General features: G+C 38.4%; 2 protein-coding genes across 2 annotated transcripts in view; one reads left to right on the forward strand and one right to left on the reverse strand.

The window, feature by feature from the left end:
* The first annotated feature begins 2,212 nt into the window (after window positions 1–2,212).
* LOC125661830 (uncharacterized) lies at window positions 2,213–3,971 on the forward strand. Its single transcript, XM_048893981.2, has 3 exons — window positions 2,213–2,375; window positions 2,904–3,024; window positions 3,644–3,971. Exons 1-3 carry the CDS (start codon window positions 2,213–2,215, stop codon window positions 3,948–3,950), a joined length of 591 nt encoding a protein of 196 aa, XP_048749938.1. The 3' UTR covers window positions 3,951–3,971.
* A 1,261-nt stretch (window positions 3,972–5,232) lies between these two features.
* The window catches only part of LOC125660401 (pre-mRNA-processing-splicing factor 8), a 33,359-nt gene continuing 19,261 nt past the window's right edge, over window positions 5,233–19,330 (reverse strand). The window contains exons 22-43 of the mRNA XM_056152791.1: window positions 19,146–19,219; window positions 18,748–18,894; window positions 18,157–18,367; window positions 17,705–17,821; window positions 17,187–17,521; window positions 16,709–16,801; window positions 15,062–15,197; window positions 14,465–14,634; window positions 13,987–14,116; window positions 12,573–12,719; window positions 12,213–12,373; window positions 11,937–12,128; window positions 11,411–11,648; window positions 11,013–11,141; window positions 10,666–10,854; window positions 9,190–9,288; window positions 8,737–8,930; window positions 8,099–8,480; window positions 7,783–7,923; window positions 6,619–6,758; window positions 6,262–6,464; window positions 5,233–5,885 (exon numbers count right to left, since the gene is read on the reverse strand). Of these exons, the coding sequence (XP_056008766.1) occupies window positions 5,731–5,885; window positions 6,262–6,464; window positions 6,619–6,758; window positions 7,783–7,923; window positions 8,099–8,480; window positions 8,737–8,930; window positions 9,190–9,288; window positions 10,666–10,854; window positions 11,013–11,141; window positions 11,411–11,648; window positions 11,937–12,128; window positions 12,213–12,373; window positions 12,573–12,719; window positions 13,987–14,116; window positions 14,465–14,634; window positions 15,062–15,197; window positions 16,709–16,801; window positions 17,187–17,521; window positions 17,705–17,821; window positions 18,157–18,367; window positions 18,748–18,894; window positions 19,146–19,219 (3,783 nt within the window). The 3' untranslated portion in view covers window positions 5,233–5,730. The remainder of the gene's footprint in view (window positions 5,886–6,261; window positions 6,465–6,618; window positions 6,759–7,782; window positions 7,924–8,098; window positions 8,481–8,736; window positions 8,931–9,189; window positions 9,289–10,665; window positions 10,855–11,012; window positions 11,142–11,410; window positions 11,649–11,936; window positions 12,129–12,212; window positions 12,374–12,572; window positions 12,720–13,986; window positions 14,117–14,464; window positions 14,635–15,061; window positions 15,198–16,708; window positions 16,802–17,186; window positions 17,522–17,704; window positions 17,822–18,156; window positions 18,368–18,747; window positions 18,895–19,145; window positions 19,220–19,330) is intronic.

The raw sequence follows: 19,330 nt of genomic DNA on the forward strand, positions 1-19,330 counted from the left end.
ACGTGTCATCTGGCGCTAACAACTGCTGGTAAGTCAGGTGACCATAGCCGGGGGGGGGGGGGGTATTGTTTTGTTCTGTCTGTCCAAATATTTAACCTTGCTTATAACTTCTGATAGGGCTCTCATATTTCATATGCACATTCCGTGTGACAAGACATTTTTTATGGATCAAAGTTAAGTTTCATAACCTTGTGACCATGACTTTGAAGTTTGACCTATTTTCAAGAAAATCTATCCTAAGCAATACTTCCAGAACTATTTAAGGTAAAGCTTTCATGTTTTGTGTGTGTGTGTGTGTGTGTGTATATATATATATATATATATTGCTTATGACAGGACCTTTCATTTCATACCGTGATCTTTGACATATCATTACAACAGTTGAACAATTTAAACAGGGTCATGGTGATCCAGATGAGCGACATGGCACACGGGCCTCTTATTTTGATTTCTACATAGCAGTGGAATTATAAAAACAAAAAGAAACAGAGGCGTCATAGTGTTTGTAAACTTGGCTTCTTTGTACATAAAGTACCCTAAGATTTTGCAAAATCAATGATATATTTACATTTATGCATAACAGAAACATAAATTTTGTTGGAGTCTTTTCCGATAGTTATTATAAAAAATCTTGTTAAACATGAAATATTTCAAAAGTTTATGTTATCTATGAAAAATCAATGATATATGTCTCAAAATATTAATTCCAAGGGCAATAACTCTGTTTTCATTGAATTCCTTATGAAATCCATTATGCGAGAGGTTTCCTTTATTTTTCAGTAACATTTTGTATATTTTTGTAAAGAAAGTTTCATGAAACTATTATGAATACTATTATATCATAATAACCAATTTTTGTGAAATGTTTATAAGATACTGTTGAAGAAAAATTGCAATTTTCTGACTTTGATATATGATTCTGTTTATGTATGTCTCGCATCTTAAAAAGTGTGATGACCTATATATTTTATTTGATACTTTACTAGTTTTAAGTGTAATAAATTGAAATAAATACACTTTCTATACTTCTATCAGATAAAAATGCAAGTATGGAGTTACCTTAATATATATATTAATATATATATCAATGGCCAAGATATAATGTTTATACAAAATTTCGGCATAAGTAATGAAGATTTTTTTTTTTAAAGAATCGGTGTTCTGTTTGGGATTCCGAAGTATATCCGTATTGAATTTATGAATTTACAAAATCCGAATTAGTTCCCAAGTCCTTACTACTTGTATGTTGAAAACATACCTGGGGTTTAAATGTACACAATGTTTTAGATGAAACAGAAACGGTAGAATCTTGCGGAGTTATTAGTTTTTTTTAAACACCCATCCGTCACAAAATGCAACCCTCTCCGACCCTTGTCAATGATAAATGTAAGTCAAAATTTAAAGAGCACCAAAAATTATATGTTCTATGACTTTCCAACAATTTCGTCCGCCATTCTTAAACTGATTAAAATTATGGTATATGCGCATCATTGTAATGGGTCAGAATAAATCTACTGTCACCAGAAATCCATCACACAAGTCAGAGATTTAGCATTTTGTTTTAAAAACAATCATTTAAAGAAAAATATACTAATTAAAACAACATTAACTTATAGTAATCAAAGTTCACAAAGACAGTGTTCGTTGTTTGTTCGACACTGAGCTGAATTCGCACATGAGAATGAGGCTGTTTATAGCCTGTCGAAATAGGACCGTGTCCAGCCCGGTCCCCAGTAATGTGATATCCAAGGTAATCCCTCAGAGTGCTTATTTTCACAAAATCTGCAGTGTAGTTATACCGAAACAAACTTGTAGAGAATCCCATTTCTAGACCAGTAAACAGGTATCACATGACTTTTCTATTGAACTCTCCCAAACACTAATAAATATGTACCGATCTTGTCTAAACAATACCGAATACAAGAACATTACACAACATATTATATATCGCGAAATAAGGAGTCTCGTTTTTAACATATAGAGAGTATTGAATTTTAAAGTTTCGCGTTTGAATTACATGTACTTAAAAGTTTATAAAATGGACAACACATCATTAGAAACAGTATAGCAATTTTTCAAGGTCATACTATGCACAATTTCAGAAATATTTTATCTCAATGCTTTACATATAATACATGTATTTGCTGGACATGTTATCTTCTTTACTGTGTCTCATACAATATGGAATGTGTACTGCCTCGTTAAAGCTGGCATGTTGCTATGTCAAGATACTCCATACACTGACGAACCAACCATTCACAGGTACAGCGAAAGATACAGGTCGTGCTTGTCCGCCAACCTCAGCGCAGGCCCCGCCAGTCAAGTAGTTGACTTCAACAACGTGGTGTATCCCCAGGATTGTGTGGCCCAACAAGGTAACGGAGGGTATCTCGTCGGGGCCCACTGGGTTTTCTACGCTTACACCGAACTTCTGTATTTTTAAATATTCATCAATGATTTACTACGTACTTTTTACAATTGTATCATTGTCCCCAACTTTTAACTGTTGTTTATCCAAACAATCTGATTTTGACCATCATAAATATAGGATCTCCCATGGTTTGTGGGTTGATGACTTTAGTCCTATATCCAACGAGTTGTGCGTTTTCTATCCCCGAACACAGAACGAGTTGGATATAAATCATATCAAACCACAAATCATGGGAGATTCTTTTTATCATACGTTACCCCCCCCCCCCCCTCCCCCGGGTTATTATTTACGTTACTGTATAGTTGTGAATTTAGCTTTCTGAAAACAAACTACGTAAAATTGACGTTTGTTTATGCAATGGACGACGTGATAAAGGTGCACTACTCCCGTCTCCCCGCGGTCCACATTTCATCAGGGGTAGGATGGGATATTCACCCTATAAATACTATTAATAATCCGATATCTGTTACAGTGACTACAAACAAGTGCGTTTCTTCTGCAATGTCAGAGGTCAACAAGTACGGCTGTGAGGTCAAGGTGAAAGACATCCTCAAAAGCGTGAATTTCTCGGACATGAGAGAGGCCTACTGCCGGTGAGTTAGTTAAACCTTTCGTCTGATCTGGAGTTACCTCCCAGAGCTCCAGGGTGATCCCATGTTATCTTTCACACAGAGTTTTAACACTTCTGAGCAAACCCGTGTATACACTATACAAGGATTGACTATCCTATTATACTAGTTCACAAATTCCTCAAATTCAATCAAAACCTTGTGATCTTTCAGAGCTCAGTGTTAGTTTAAATGATCCCGTGTTATGTTGCAGGACTCAGTGTTAGATTAAATGATCTTGTGTTATATTGCAGGACTCAGTGTTAGATTAAATGATCTTGTGTTATATTGCAGGACTCAGTGTTAGATTAAATGATCCCGTGTTATGTTGCAGGACTCAGTGTTGGATTAAATTATCTCGTTATGTTGCAGGGCTCAGTGTTGGATTAAATGATTTCGTTATGTTGCAGGGCTCAGTGTTGGATTAAATGATCTCATGTTATGTTACAGGACTGTGTTAGTTTAAATGATCTCGTGTTATATTGCAGGGCTCAGTGTTGGATTAAATGATCTCGTTATGTTGCAGGGCTCAGTGTTGGATTAAATGATCTCATGTTATGTTACAGGACTGTGTTAGTTTAAATGATCTCGTGTTATGTTGCAGGGCCTCCGTGACGGCTCACGACTGTATTTTGTCTGTGGTGAAGTACTGCAGCGTCACCGAGGGACCCCAGATCATAGACAACCTCTCCACGTTCAGCAGAGTTCGCTCTGAGTGCTTATCCCACCTCCCTGTCACTACCACCACCACAGTGGAGAAATCAGACATCGGTGGCATCGGAGACCTGTTCCCCACGTCAGATTTCGCGATCTCGGACAATGGAACTGGCACATCCAACAACACCCCACCCCTCCAAGCAGGTGCTGCGGCAGTAAGCGGACTCGTCCTGTTGTTGTTTCTCAACTTTTAAATAAAATTATGCATACTAGAAATAGCGAGTGAATTTACATTGCACAAGTCCAACGGTTGAGTTTGTCGTGATAAATCTCCATTTGGTACTAAAACTGATACTTTGTTCATATGATCTAATCTGGCAGTTTTCCCATACATCATCATAGCTGCCAACTTCCTTTTTAAACATGTATGGAAATAAAAATATCAGCATTATTTGTCTACTCCATTTAGATTTAATTGCCTCGCTAAGTATTTGTCTACTCCATTTAGATTTAATTGCCTCGCCAAGTATTTGGCTACTCCATTTAGATTTAATTGCCTAGCTAAGTATTTGTCTACTCCATTTAGATTTAATTGCCTCGCTAAGTAGCTCTGAGGGTTTTGTGGACTGCTGGTCAGTAGATCATAGGTTCAAGTCCAGCAGGGGTTTTAAATTTTGTTCAGATTACTTTCAACTAAAACTGCATTTTTTTTTTACTTAATCAAGTAAATTTGAAAGTTTTCAGTTTCAAAATATTGTTCAACACATCCTCCACATCAAATTTCTCCGATTTAGTACTCCTCCTTAAAAATGTAACTGACGGTGTTTTTTCAACTATCCAATTATGCACCAAATAACAACTATCGGTATAACTAATATAATCTCCAAGATCTGCAGTGGTGACGTCTCCATATGAGGGAAATATTCTCGAGAGGGACGTAAAACAATATTCAACCAATCAATTCTAGATATGAAGAAAAATTTAGCAAAATAAACAAGGAAATAGTTTGAGAGCATACCTACAATGGGCGTTTCGTATAAACCGGCATTGCATTATACACACGGACATGGTAATGATGATTGCTGAATATAATCTGGTTGCCGAGACCGAAGTCATATACAAAGATGGAAACTGATGTAACTACACGTTTCGTTTGTTTTAAAAAATTTTTAAAAATCGTTTCATGAATGACAAGAAGGAAAGTAATAATGACGGAAATGTGTCACCCAAATGAATATTCAATAAAATTGGTATGTTAAATTGTTTACAAATCTGACACATGTTCAGTGCCTCGCTTTCGTTTTTCTCCAAACTGGTAACCAACGAGATCAACGAACATTAGAGATTACGAGCAGGAATTACTGACAAGATGACAATGATTCATGAATAGACATTTTCTGCGGATTTGATGGGGTATACTGCTTCAGATTCACTCTGATTATATATACTCCAGTAAAGTTATATATATTCTATCTTTTATTTTTCAATTTACCGTCAGTTACAGCTAAAGTGTTCTTATTCAAAAGAACAAGTGCAGTTTGTAACATCTATTTTAATCATGTGTAAAATTCTTCCAAACTGAAGTATTATAGATACATATGCATACTGAAAATATTTTAATCGTTTTTTAAGACCCAGAATACAAAATTATATACATTTTTACCAAATGACAATGGTCTCTTTACTTTGTATGAATGATAAGCACACTTACTATTTACAATACATAAATAAACCCAAGTTAATGGACACAAATGAATGCATGCTTACGAAGCAGTTTGAAATCAAGTTCTCTGTACAGTAAAAACAAGAACAGGAAATTCTGTATATGTCCTTTAAAAGAACAGAAGTCAGTAACTCATTCAGATGATCACAATTTGTTGGCCTCAGACTGTCAAATTGGCTTCTGTAGATAAAACTTGCTGATGAGGATGATTTAAAGAGTTACACACACCACCACTTGCACAGAATAATCTCTGCAGTGGGCTGATGACTTCAGACCCCCTGCGATGATGACATCAGACCCCCTGCGATGGTTCAGGTGTACAAATCCTCCTGGTCAGTACCTGGGAGTTCAGCCTCATCCATGGAGCTGAAGTTCAGGAAATGGGACGGTCGGTGAACCTCATGATAAAACTCTTTAGGATTTGCCAGCTGCAGTTCGTACTTCATGTTGGGGTCGTGTCGCACGCCTACAAATTATTGGGATAATCAGAAAGAGATTATGATTCAGCACTCAGTCTAAGCATGATTCCACTGAGCTAACTTAACTGGCTAAGTATATTTTTTTGAAAGGACAAAGAGTATATTCATTTTTTTTATGGTTTATGTATGCATTACATCCAAGATCTTTCTTTTGAATCATTGTGAAATGTTATTCCTCCTTAATGTGACTGACAATCTCAAACAATAAATAATATACAGATGTATAATAAAAAGTCTGACATGCTTTAGAAGAAAAATCGCAGTGTGTAGTACATGGAAAAATAAAAATTAGGTTACAATTCTCAAGGAAATTAATTAAATAGGTGTCAGTTTAGACATTTTAACTATATTGGTTTTTCTTACCCATGAAGTTGTAGTTCCACGAGCCTTCGGATGGGGTCATGAAGAATCCCAGGAAACGGTCAGACAACAACATCTGCACGCGCTCATAGTGAGAGGGTAGGTAACCCTTGGGGTTGTTTCCAGTATCTGTGTTCTGTCGACCCCACTCACAGCCAGTAGGTGTCAATTTGTAAGCGGTCAAGGAACAGGACCCTGGGGTAAAACTGAAGCAGAGAGTGAAACAGAAATTCATAAGTTAATGCCCTTTAGAAAAAGTATCTACGTGTATATTTGGTTGCCAAATATGTAGTATATGACCTACATGTATTACAGTGCAAACTTTTTAACTTTTGATCAGCAATCCCTCACAAACATTACCTGCAAGTAATGATGACGGTTTTCTCGCCATCCCAAGATGGATTGTCTGCCATGACTTTGGCGTGAGTGGTGATGTCCTGTGGTGACAGTTGTGGCAGCTCATTGGGCTGTGTGTGGATCCAGCCAAGGGGTTCCATTTCCTATAATTGCAAAGCAATACAAAAATGCACATGGGCTGCACTCCTGCTCTTAATGGCTATCAGGGCCGTGTCTAGGCTAGTCCATGTGTAAGACATGCTGTGTCTAGGCTAGTCCATGTGTAAGGCTGTGTATTAGTTAGTCCATGTGCAAGGCCGTGTCTAGGCTAGTCTGTGTGCAAGACATGCTGTGTCTAGGCTAGTCCATGTGTAAGGCCGTGTCTAGGCTAGTCCATGTGTAAGGCTGTGTCTAGGCTAGTCCATGTGTAAAGCCATGTCTAGGCTAGTCCATGTGCAAGACATGCTGTGTCTAGACTAGTCCATGTGTAAAACAGGCCGTGTCTAGGCTAGTCCATGTGTGAGATAGGCTATGTCTAGACTAGATGTTATAATGGGCAGTATCTAGGCCAGTTGTTATATATGACCGTCTATCCCAATAAATTTGTAGGACCGAATCTAAGCTAGTACATATGCAAGGATATATTTATGCGAGTTGACAAGTAGGGCCACATCTAGGCTAGTTGCTAAGTAGGCTCTTGTCTAGGCTCCTCTATATGAAGTGGAAATGAGTGGTAATTTTTTAACATGTTACAAAATCCTGGCTTTCAAGTGTATTTTAATATTCATACATTTATCATTTGGTAGATATCCAACATATAAATTTGATAGATTTGCCATCCAGCACATTATTGAGCATTCTGTTCACTACATCCAGGGTATATGTATTTCCACTAAGCATGTAACCTGCATTCTACCATCTTCAACAAAGACCAGTCAAAAGTTTCTGTGCACAAACCTTTTTCATGTTTGAGAAGCCAAAACTTGAACAAAAACTACCTAAATCTGAAGTTGGTGTACAATCAAAGGTGAATTCCCTTTAGAATTTGAGTTTTAAGTGTCTGTACAAGAGCCCTGTGGGTTGTTTCAGAGTTGACATACCTTCAGATATTCGTGCCCTGTGGGCCGTTTCAGAATGGACCTACCTTCAGATATTTGTGCCCTGTGGGCTGTTTCAGAATGGACCTACCTTCAGATATTCGTGCCCTGGCAAGATGTGAGGAAGGTGGACGGTCTGATGCGTTCCCCACTGAGGGGGCAACACAATACATCTGATCTCTTTCACCTGAGGGTTGTCAGGGGGGCTAACTCCGTACAGGTAACCAGCAATCTATAACAGAAATAACACACACCTTATCCAGTGTCAAACAACATTTTGCAATGGTTACATACTATAGAAAGCAAAAAGGCTGTAGTGTAGTTGTCAAACCTTGAGATTAAAAAGGTGCAAAGCAATAATGATAAACAAATGTGCATTCATCATCATTTTGAGTGTGGCCACTGACCTGTGCTCTGAGATCAGAGATTATGATGAACTTCTTCAGTACGTTTTTGGGCAAGATGTATGTGTATCCCGTCTCCTTAATGTCGTCTGATGACACATAAATATGGTTGGTTCTCAGATGAAGGTTTGTCGCAGATATGGCTCGAACTCGCCATTCCGTTTTGGATGCGAACGTTGATGTCTCGTAATTACTGGTGGTGGATGTGATGATCTCGTCTCCATGCTTGTTGACCGTTCGTGTCGTTGTTGCTGTGAGCTGTGACTGTTCCTTGGTCTGCTTCTCAATCTCTGCAATCTGAACTCGCTGAGCCGATGGAGCCGAGATTTCCATACCCAGAATGATGTCCCTGATCTCAGATTGAGTCAGCGATGCTACATTCACACTGAAAATGTATCAAATACAAACTTTAAACAACAAATATTTATACTGACCTTTTAAAGATGTGTATACAATAGAAAATATTCCTATGTAACAGTTAATTTTTTTTTCAATTTTTCAACATCTACACCAAATATACATATATATGAACTTTATGCAGCAATTCCTGCTTTTTTCTTCTCACTCCTACTAATCCAGATAAAACTCGAAACATTCGAGGATTCTTATCCACAAGACCTATTTACTCCCTTCAGACATACTTGTTTTTCTTGCCGTAGTCAGCCATGATGAGATCCTTGAGCTGGTTCTCAATTTTCATCCACTCCTCATCAGACAAACTAGGCCAGATGTGATGTGCCTCTGTGATTGTCGTTTTGTCAGGCTTCAGGACAACTTTAGTCCTGTCGTTGTTCACGTGCAAAGCTCTCAAGATCAGAATCAAACGAGAGAATGCCTGTAAAAATAATGAAATATCAAAAAAATATTCAAAACTTATCTGAATTCCATTACAGTACAAAGAAATGACAATTGATATAGTTAACCAATCATCAAAGTCAACTTGCAGTGTAAGATGAAATTGTCTTCAGCCAATCATTATATAGATTAAACTTACACTATAAGATGAAATAGTCTTCAGCCAATCATTATACATATTAAACTTACAGTATAAGATGAAATAGTCTTCAGCCAATCATTATACAGATTTAACTTACAGTATAAGATGAAATTGTCTTCAGCCAATCATCGTACAGATTAAACAAGACCATCTGGGGTTCTGTTGCTTTCAGGATCAAATCTCCAAACTTCTCCACCTATCAATGTAAAGTGACAAATATAACACCATTCATTGACTCTTGTTTCACTTTCCCCATTAGTTACTTTCCCTTCCCATTAGTCACGTTCCCTTCCCATTAGTCACTTTCCCTTCCCATTAGTCATGTTCCCTTTCCATTAGTCACTTTCCCTTCCCATTAGTCACTTTCACTTCCCATTAGTCACAAAACCTTCCCATTAGTTACTTTCCCTTCTCATTAATTACTTTCACTTCCCATTAGTCACTTTCCCTTCCCATTAGTTACTTTCCCTTCCCATTGAAATCCCTTGGACATCTCTTCATACTGCAGAGCACTGTCTTATGCTAAATATTTAGTCCAGTTAACTTCCTCTCTTCTCTCTCTTAGCAGATTTAGTTCTATTTTCTCATTCCTCCACCTCCACCCCAACTACCCTTTCTGGACTTAAAGAGTTTGTTACAAGTATAATTATCGACCAATAAGAACAAATGGTTGCAATAAACACATGGAAAGAAAATAGATGAATTTAAAGTAAAGGAAATAACAGAGCAAATTCAGATTTTAAAAAATAACTAGTAGCGTGTCTCCTGATGGTCTTTCAGTAGAGAAATACTTACTACATATTGACAATGGCAGTTTAACTTCACAGGGCAGGGGGGAATGAAGGAAGATGGTAAGACAAATCGAATGTCTGATTTTGGCATACCAAATGAATAATAACCAGCTGTCTGTCTGTGTCTATATCTTTTAACATTGTGATAAAAATGTGCATCACTGTTTTCAATGAATCAAGTTTGTGTGATGTGTACTGTACACAGGGTTATTTTTGCCCTGTGTTATTTTCGACTTGCTGGCGGTTTCACTTTGTTTTGAATTCACCCAGACACAGTTGTGTTAAAAGAGAAATTAAAGAAAAAACAATTTCGCCCTGTCTTAAATTCACCCACTGACAACAAGGGCGAAAATAAAATAGGGGCAAATATTTCCCAGTATACAGTATGTAGGCAAGAGGCAGCTAAGTATGGGCGCCACCATTACTATACATAATCAGCAACAGGCAAGTGTGAAAGACACACTATGACTGATTGTTCTGAAAAGCCAAGGTGCCTTAATTCTAATGCCTATAAAATGGGACAACATTGCATATCTAACAAAGGGGAGTAAGCACATCATTCACTAGGCTTGTGAAGATAACAAGCATTGGTGTCCAATATCCTGTCTCTAGCATATTGCAACATTTATTAGAACACAGAATACCCATATGACTATTCTTTACAGGGTTATGTCCCTTGCTGAATGGTTAACATTTCTATTCAGTCCTACTGAATTACTTAGAGAGAAGGTTCTCTAGTTGTGCCCATTGTGGCTTTACCCGTCCCTAGTTGTCTCCCTTACCTTGAGACAGGCCTGGAACGGGAGCTGGAGTTCACTGCCCTTGATGACAATGTTTGGGAAATCCAGTAAATGGACCTCAAGTGGGTCCAACATGCCCTTCCTGGTGACAATGATCTGCTTGGGCTGCTCCTCCACTGGCAGGGACCGAATCAGGGCTGCCACTTCTTCTGCTGTCTTCCACTTGGCAAGCTATAAAAGACAAAACAAGATGGAATATAAGGTATCTAAACCAAAAGACAACATCATCTAGAAACAGAACTAAATGGACACACACAGTAACCATGATATCTAAACTTGGTAACTATGGTGTGTAAAATTCTATAAATTTCTGTAGGACCAATATTTACCTGTCCTAAACGTTTCTGCCCTGCCCACACAGAGGTGTGGATAATTTTCAGAAACAGCTGTCCAGTTCTGGGGTTGAAGATAAAGATGGCACCATTAATGGGCTTCGTGGTCAAATTCCCTTCAAATGTCTGGAACACAAAAGTCAACTGTCAGTGTTCACAGAATAACAATAAAACTCGACACAATGTGAAATGAAGAAAAACTGAAACAATATGAAACAAGACAGAGTTCTACTAAGTCCCATGGGACTTCTTCAAACATGTTAAATGCAGGTTTGTTGGTACTGTACACTGAAACAAATGTAAAACCAATGGACTTGATCTCAAGACACCCACTAAATAGCCCTTCAATTGGTTATTCCAAAACTTTAAAATGAAATTGAATTCTTAAATCATACCTTGTGAATAGTGACCCTGTAAACATTTGTGTCATCCACGAACCAAATGATCTGATTGGAGAAGAGCTCGCCATAATTCTGAGAGGACAAGTAGGGTTCTGTGGGTTCGGAGGAGTAAAGCTGGAGACCTTTACGAATTCTCTCCCTCAGGACGTACAAAGCAGGGTTGGCTTTCATGATCTTTGCCATGGCCTGCTGGATCAGAGGCTTGCATCCTGGGAACCAGTTACCATAGCCACTGAAATACAATAATACAACCAGTTATCCTAACCAATGAAATGAAACAAAGCATGTACCATCATGTTATAACGAGGTCCCCTTACTCTGTTGCGAGTGGATATGTATCCCATCTTCTGATTAACATAGAGTGAAACCCAATGAAGAAAGCATACATAATGTGGTTCAATAACCACTGTCATAAGGGTTATTGTCACTATAGACCCTCCTACACTGTCATGAAGGATGATAAATTACCTGTGTAAGTTGTAAGTGAGGTCACTACACTGTCATGAAGGATGATAATTACCTGTGCAAGTTGTAAGCGAGGTCAATGCCAATCAGCAGCCCTGTTGGAGAGGGATAGATACTCATGTTGTCTGTGGTGTAATCGAGAAACTTGGCACGGGCGTAACGCTCAATGTCATGCGAGTCGTAGTCACCCCACCTCAACTGTATATCAATCCAGTACTTCTGTGTGGTAGTGTTGTCCATCACGTCCCTAGTAAAGAAACAAACATATTTAACATGTGTAATTATCAGGGCAGTATGTCACAAACTTACAGAGTTCAGGAATTGTACTTACTTGGAGTCGGCCAGCAGAGAGGGTTTGGACACATTCCATTTGTACGCAGCAAACAGCAGAATGTCGGCACAGGAACTGTTCATTTTGTATGATTTACGGGGATGAATTGTTTCCTTCTGCACAGTCTCGATTTCCAGGGCATCCAGTTCCTGGTCAAACACCTACAGACAGACAAACACTAATCAAACACAGCCAAATATACATGTAAATCACTTTTTTCACCTGATCCTATTTTCCTGTTACATCCCAAAATACAAAATTAATGACTATACACAGACGATTTATAAATCAAGCCACATCACTTAAATATATCTAATGAAGACTGAGAAATACTCATGAGCCTACATCTTAGTGTCTTACCTGACAGAGATCCATGACGACACTTTCATGGATTTTTTGCCACAAGTGAGCTCTGAAGATCTGGATTAGGGAAATCTTCAGTGTAGGGATTTTACCGTGCATGAAAATGCCTGTCAAATCCAGCTGGACTTGGAAACCCACATACACCTACAAATAGAACAAGAGCTGTTTACAAAAATACAGTCCTCAAAATTCAACAAAGAATCATAGCAGCCAGAACCACTAGTGGTTCTTCCATGAATTTAAAATGAAGATTTCAACTTGCTGAACTGTCACTCTGGTCTCTCTTTTTCTGTATAGAACTTTTTTGACATGAACAACTACACAATCTTTTGTCCTGTGTCATTCACTTCCACTAAATATATCCTCTTTTCAGAGTATTTCACTCATCATTCTTCAATTTCAATTGAGATTTATCTACACTAACAACAACTGCATTAGTAATGCTCATGACAGTCTCATTACAAACAGTCACAACAACCATGTTTATAGCAGCCAGACACAACAGCTGCATCAGCCATTAACCACACTCACAACACTGAATTAGCCACACTCACAACACTATTAGCCACACTCACAACACTATTAGTCACGCTCACAACACTATTAGCCACGCTCACAACACTATTAGCCACGCTCACAATACTGAATTAGCCACGCTCACAACACTATTAGCAACGCTCACAACACTATTTGCCACACTCACAACACTATTAGCCACACTCACAACACTATTAGCCACGCTCACAACACTATTAGCCACACAACACTATTAGCCACGCTCACAATACTGAATTAGCCACGCTCACAACACTATTAGCCATGCTCACAACACTATTAGCCACGCTCACAACACTATTAGCCATGCTCACAACACTATGAGCCACACAACACTATTAGCCATGCTCACTACACTGAATTAGCCACACTCACAACACTATTAGCCACGCTCATTACACTGAATTAGCCACACTCACAACACTATTAGCCACACTCACAACACTATTTGCCACGCTCACAACACTGAATTAGCCACGCTCACAACACTATTAGCCACACAACACTATTAGCCACACAACACTATTAGTCACACTCACAACACTATTAGCCATGCTCACTACACTGAATTAGCCACACTCACAACACTATTAGCCACACTCACAACACTATTAGCCACACTCACAACACTATTAGCCACACTCACAACACTATTTGCCACGCTCACAACACTGAATTAGCCACGCTCACAACACTATTAGCCATGCTCACAACACTGAATTAGCCACATGCACAACACTATTAGCCACACTCACAACACTATTAGCCATGCTCACAACACTATTAGCCACGCTCACAACATTATTAGCCACACTAACAAATGCAGATTTTTCATAACCACACTCTGCTGACTTACATTGGCTCTGTTGATGGTTGGTGACCACCACAAGGTAAAGCGACGGTTCGGGATCTGATTCAGACCAGACCGCTGGGCATTGGTCAGTTTCTTGTACTTCATTGACTCCTCAAAACCACTGGCTCTTTCCCTGCAATACAGAATAACACAACATTAATGATCAAGATGCACAGCATTACACATGGTTACATCAATGACACAGATATAACAAAGGATTACTTCTTAAAATACTGTGTTTTCATCATTATTAGTTGAACACTAGTTTTTGTTATTTCATAGTTAACCATGATCACAATATCAAACGATTTACAGAGAACAGTTTTTATTCAAGATCAAGGAATTGAGAGATCCTCAAATTTATGCATCAACAAAACTAAAACCAGTGACTGCGCGATAAAAATCAATCCAGTTTAACAAATATAAGAATTCTGTGTTACTGGTGTCAAGAGACCTTGTGAACAGTAGCAGTGTTACTCACCAGAACAGACCCTCCCAAGTAGGGAAGTACGTCCCTTTAAATAAAGTGTGCTCCAGGATGCCCTCCACACCCCCAAGAGCTTGGATCATGTCTGTCCTATAATTGTTGAGATTCCACAACTTTCCATCATGTCTCTGATGAGTCCACCAAAACGGGTTCTGTTTCAGCACCTGCAATATTAATATAGAGCACCTGTAATATTAATTTAGAACACCTGCAATATTAATTTAGAACACCCACAATATTAATTTAGAACACCTGCAATACTGATTTAGAACACCTGTAATATTAATTTAGAACACTTGGAAATATATATTCATTTTCAATTTGCATAGAACATTTCCTCAACTCTTCAGAAATGACCAAGTCCCTGCATCAACTCCTTAATATCCTCCTAGATTTCTCTCACTGAACACGAGAAGTTGCATCCCAGATTTGTTATTCACTGTTAGCCACATCTGTCATGTTTAATCTGGATGTGCTATTCCATTGAGTCTAACCACACTTACCTGGAATGCCTTGAATTCTGTCCGGACTCTCCATCCACACTTACCTGGAATGCCTTGAATTCTGTCCGGACTCTCCATCCACACTTACCTGGAATGCCTTGAATTCTGTCCGGACTCTCCATCCCTTGTCATACGCCAGAGTGTGTCTGTCCTTCTGGAACAATGTGTTAATTCTGGGGACACCTCGGTCCCAACTGTCTTCTAGATCTTCCAGGGTAAGTCTCCTACAATCACATGACAAACAGCGTTAAATACAAGTCTCCTACAATCACATGATAAACAGTGTCAAATACAAGTCTCCTACAATCACATGATAAACAGTGTCAAATACAAGTCTCCTACAATCACATGATAAACAGTGTCATATACAAGTCTCCTACAATCACACGACAAACAGTGTCAAATACAAGTCTTCTACAATCACATGATAAACAGCGTCAAATACAAGTTTCCAACAATCACATGACAAACAGTGTCAAATACAAGTCTCCTACAATCACACGACAAACAGTGTCATATACAAGTCTCCTACAATCACGACAAACAGTGTCAAATACAAGTCTTCTACAATCACATGATAAACAGCGTCAAATACAAGTCTCCTAACAATCACATGATAAACAGCGTCAAATACAAGTCTCCAACAATCACATGATAAACAGCGTCAAATACAAGTCTCCTAACAATCACATGATAAACAGCGTCAAATACAAGTCTCCTACAATCACATGACAAACAGTGTCATATACAAGTCTCCTACAATCACATGATAAACAGCGTCAAATACAAGTCTCCTACAATCACATGACAAACAGTGTCATATACAAGTCTCCAACAATCACATGACAAACAGTGTCAAATACAAGTCTTCTACAATCACATGACAAACAGCGTCAAATACAATTCTCCAACAATCACATGATAAACAGTGTCAAATACAAGTCTTCTACAATCACATGATAAACAGCGTCAAATACAATTCTCCAACAATCACATGATAAACAGCGTCAAATACAAGTCTCCTACAATCACATGACAAACAGCGTCAAATACAAGTCTCCTACAATCACATGACAAACAGTGTCATATACAAGTCTTCTACAATCACATGATAAACAGCGTCAAATACAAGTCTCCTAACAATCACATGATAAACAGCGTCAAATACAAGTCTCCTACAATCACATGATAAACAGCGTCATATACAAGTCTCCTACAATCACATGACAAACAGCGTCAAATACAATTCTCCAACAATCACATGATAAACAGCGTCAAATACAAGTCTCCTAACAATCACATGATAAACAGCGTCATATACAAGTCTCCTACAATCACATGACAAACAGTGTCAAATACAAGTCTTCTACAATCACATGATAAACAGCGTCAAATACAATTCTCCAACAATCACATGATAAACAGCGTCAAATACAAGTCTCCTAACAATCACATGATAAACAGCGTCAAATACAAGTCTCCTACAATCACACGACAAACAGTGTCAAATACAAGTCTCCTACAATCACATGATAAACAGTGTCATATACAAGTCTCCTACAATCACATGACAAACAGTGTCATATACAAGTCTCCAACAATCACATGAAAACAGTGTCATATAAGTCTTTTATAATCATCAAGTTTCTGAAAATGATCACATGGCAAACATAGTATCCTAAAACCATTGGTCTTCCTGGCAAAAATTCTCTTCCAGAGATGATGCAACACTTACCTATTCTGGGCGTTGGCTTCCTGTCGTTTCAGAGCATACTCTGCCCACACTCTCTGTGAATCAATAAATTCGCTCTCCCAAGGCATGATGTATCTGTTCAAGAAATAACTCAACTAAATGGCAAGAATCAAATACAAAGTACATTTACAATGACCCCCTAGCACCAACATCCATGCATCAAAGGACTCTATTGGAAATAAGCTTTCGAGCTTTCATAGTTTATCCTTGGTATGTAATGATATTTGCAAGTACAGTGTATATATACCGAATAAACATCTATTTATTTTTTACTGAGCTACTTAATAACACTCAACTACTGTCAAACACAATATTACACTTATCACAATGATACTTCGTTATAACAGTGAATGACCTGGGCAGAGTTTCATATTGAGTACTAAGACAATTAAAAACATACCAAGAAAGATCTAAACACAATCTAACAGATTCTCCGTTATAAATTCCAATAAATACTGACCTGTACAAGTTAGGAATGAGTTGATCTTCGTCGTGACTCATTCCCGATCTAAAATGTGTGATTCCTACGTCTGTCTGTTTGGACCAGCGGAGATCTGACTGGGGGATCAAAACGTGCCCCATCGACAACATTCCCAGACCACCCAACTCCTTAGGGGTGTAAAACACCACAGGCGGAAACCGACTGGGCATCTTAGAGTTCAGTCCAATTTTAATACGTGTCTGAATTTTGTTCTCACATTTCACTAACAAGTCCAGTAACTCCTGAGTGTTGACCACCGCCTCTCGGAAGTAGGTCATCAGACCAATCAGAGCCGTGTTCCACTTGTTAACAATCTGCAGCAGAAATAATGAATATAAACTGGACTAATTTCACATACTAGCATCTAATGCCTACATCAACCTCAGCAATCATTCTTTTAAAATCTATCTAAGTATTTCTTTTGTGATTGTTTCAGATTCCATCGTTTTGATGTTAAGGTCCTACGTTAATGAATTTCTTCCAATGTACCATCATACCTTGGTGAAAGTTGTGGATCCTGACGCCATCAGAATCTGTCGTACACGGTTGTGGAATCTGGACATCGATTCATCGTCCACTCTCAGGAAACACTGGGCAGTTCTCTCCTTAGTCACCTGTAGAAGAATGACAAACAATTAGTGTGGGCAGATATTCATTATGGTAATGTCCTAGCAATAGCTGAGCTATCTAGAATTCAAGTTTCAGAGAGATTAAGGGGAGTTTTAATCATATCATGATTGGTATCTTGTTGGCTTTCACGTCACCGTGTTTGTAATTTATAGGGGGGGGGGGGGGGGGGGCATAAAACAATTGTACAAGGAGTATTGTCACACATGACCAATACTCCATCAACTATTAATGTATGACATGATCTCTACATTCTGTTAAGGTATCAATGACCTCTAGTTCTTCACATTCAACCATTTTCATGTGAGATGCAGTATCTAACCTCATTTTGCAGATTCCACACGCCATCTTTGTGTGTGAACTCCTCGTGAGTCGTGCGGCACTTTGGAAGAATGCGACACTCAAAGCCACACATGTTAAAGAGAAGGTTGGGATTGTCTTTACTGTATACGGAGACAAAGCTTTCCTCCCAGAGAATGGACGTCACTGACCGGGGGAGACGGTTCTTAATGTCCCAGAACACAGCCCGACCTCTGGAACGACAAAAGATGACTTTAATACAACAACACAACCTCAATTTTTCACACGTTTGATTAGTTTCATGAGAAAGTAGCATTAACTATAACCATTACGAAACACTTCAAAACTTACAAGGGGTACCCGGGTCAACATGCAAGCCTAACAATTACATAAAGGTACTAAATACATCATACAGTATAAAATGCCTATTCCGACACCCGTTTAATCCACCATACTGTGTATTCCAACCCTAAGTTTCATTCCCAATTCTCTTTTTCTATGTTCTTGGAACCTATTTTGTATGGAACAAAATTTGTTTCCCTATGCATGTTGGATTAGACATGTTTCAAAGATCTAAAAATCTGAATGGATTTATTTGGCACTGCTGACTCACAGATTGACATCGTGCTTCATCAGCCTCATTCTAGAGTCCCGTGGCCAGCATTTCTTGTTGTTGTACCCGACAATGTTTTCATTGTTTGGATCTGGATGTTCTGTTAGATATCGCTGGATCAAGTCCCGAGCTTCATCTGCAGAGAATCTGTCAAATGCAAAGGAAACATTTCTATATTTCATGTAAATCATATAAAACAAAATTTACCCTATACTGCGATGTATTTTTGTGTGACAATACACTACTTTAACTGACATTTACATCCGACATATAAACCTACAGAGACAGGTAATTTCTCAGTGCCTGACATTACATATAATTTCTCAATGTCAATTCACATCCACAGATACATTCAGTTTTTGATTTGCACAGATATAAATAATTTCTCGGTGTTTCACCTGAAGAAGATGTGGATCCTGTCTACATATCTCGAGTACAGACGAATTGGGTGGGCTGACTCCGTCTCCACATCCTGTCAACACAAAGTTAATAAAATCACACAGGACATTGTAACAATCTCCCACATTTTACAGGGAGATATGGTAGACATAGACTATGACGTCAATATTCCATGGATGCAAGT

The sequence above is a fragment of the Ostrea edulis genome, chromosome 1, assembly GCF_947568905.1.
Source record: "Ostrea edulis chromosome 1, xbOstEdul1.1, whole genome shotgun sequence".
NCBI lineage: Eukaryota > Metazoa > Mollusca > Bivalvia > Ostreida > Ostreidae > Ostrea > Ostrea edulis.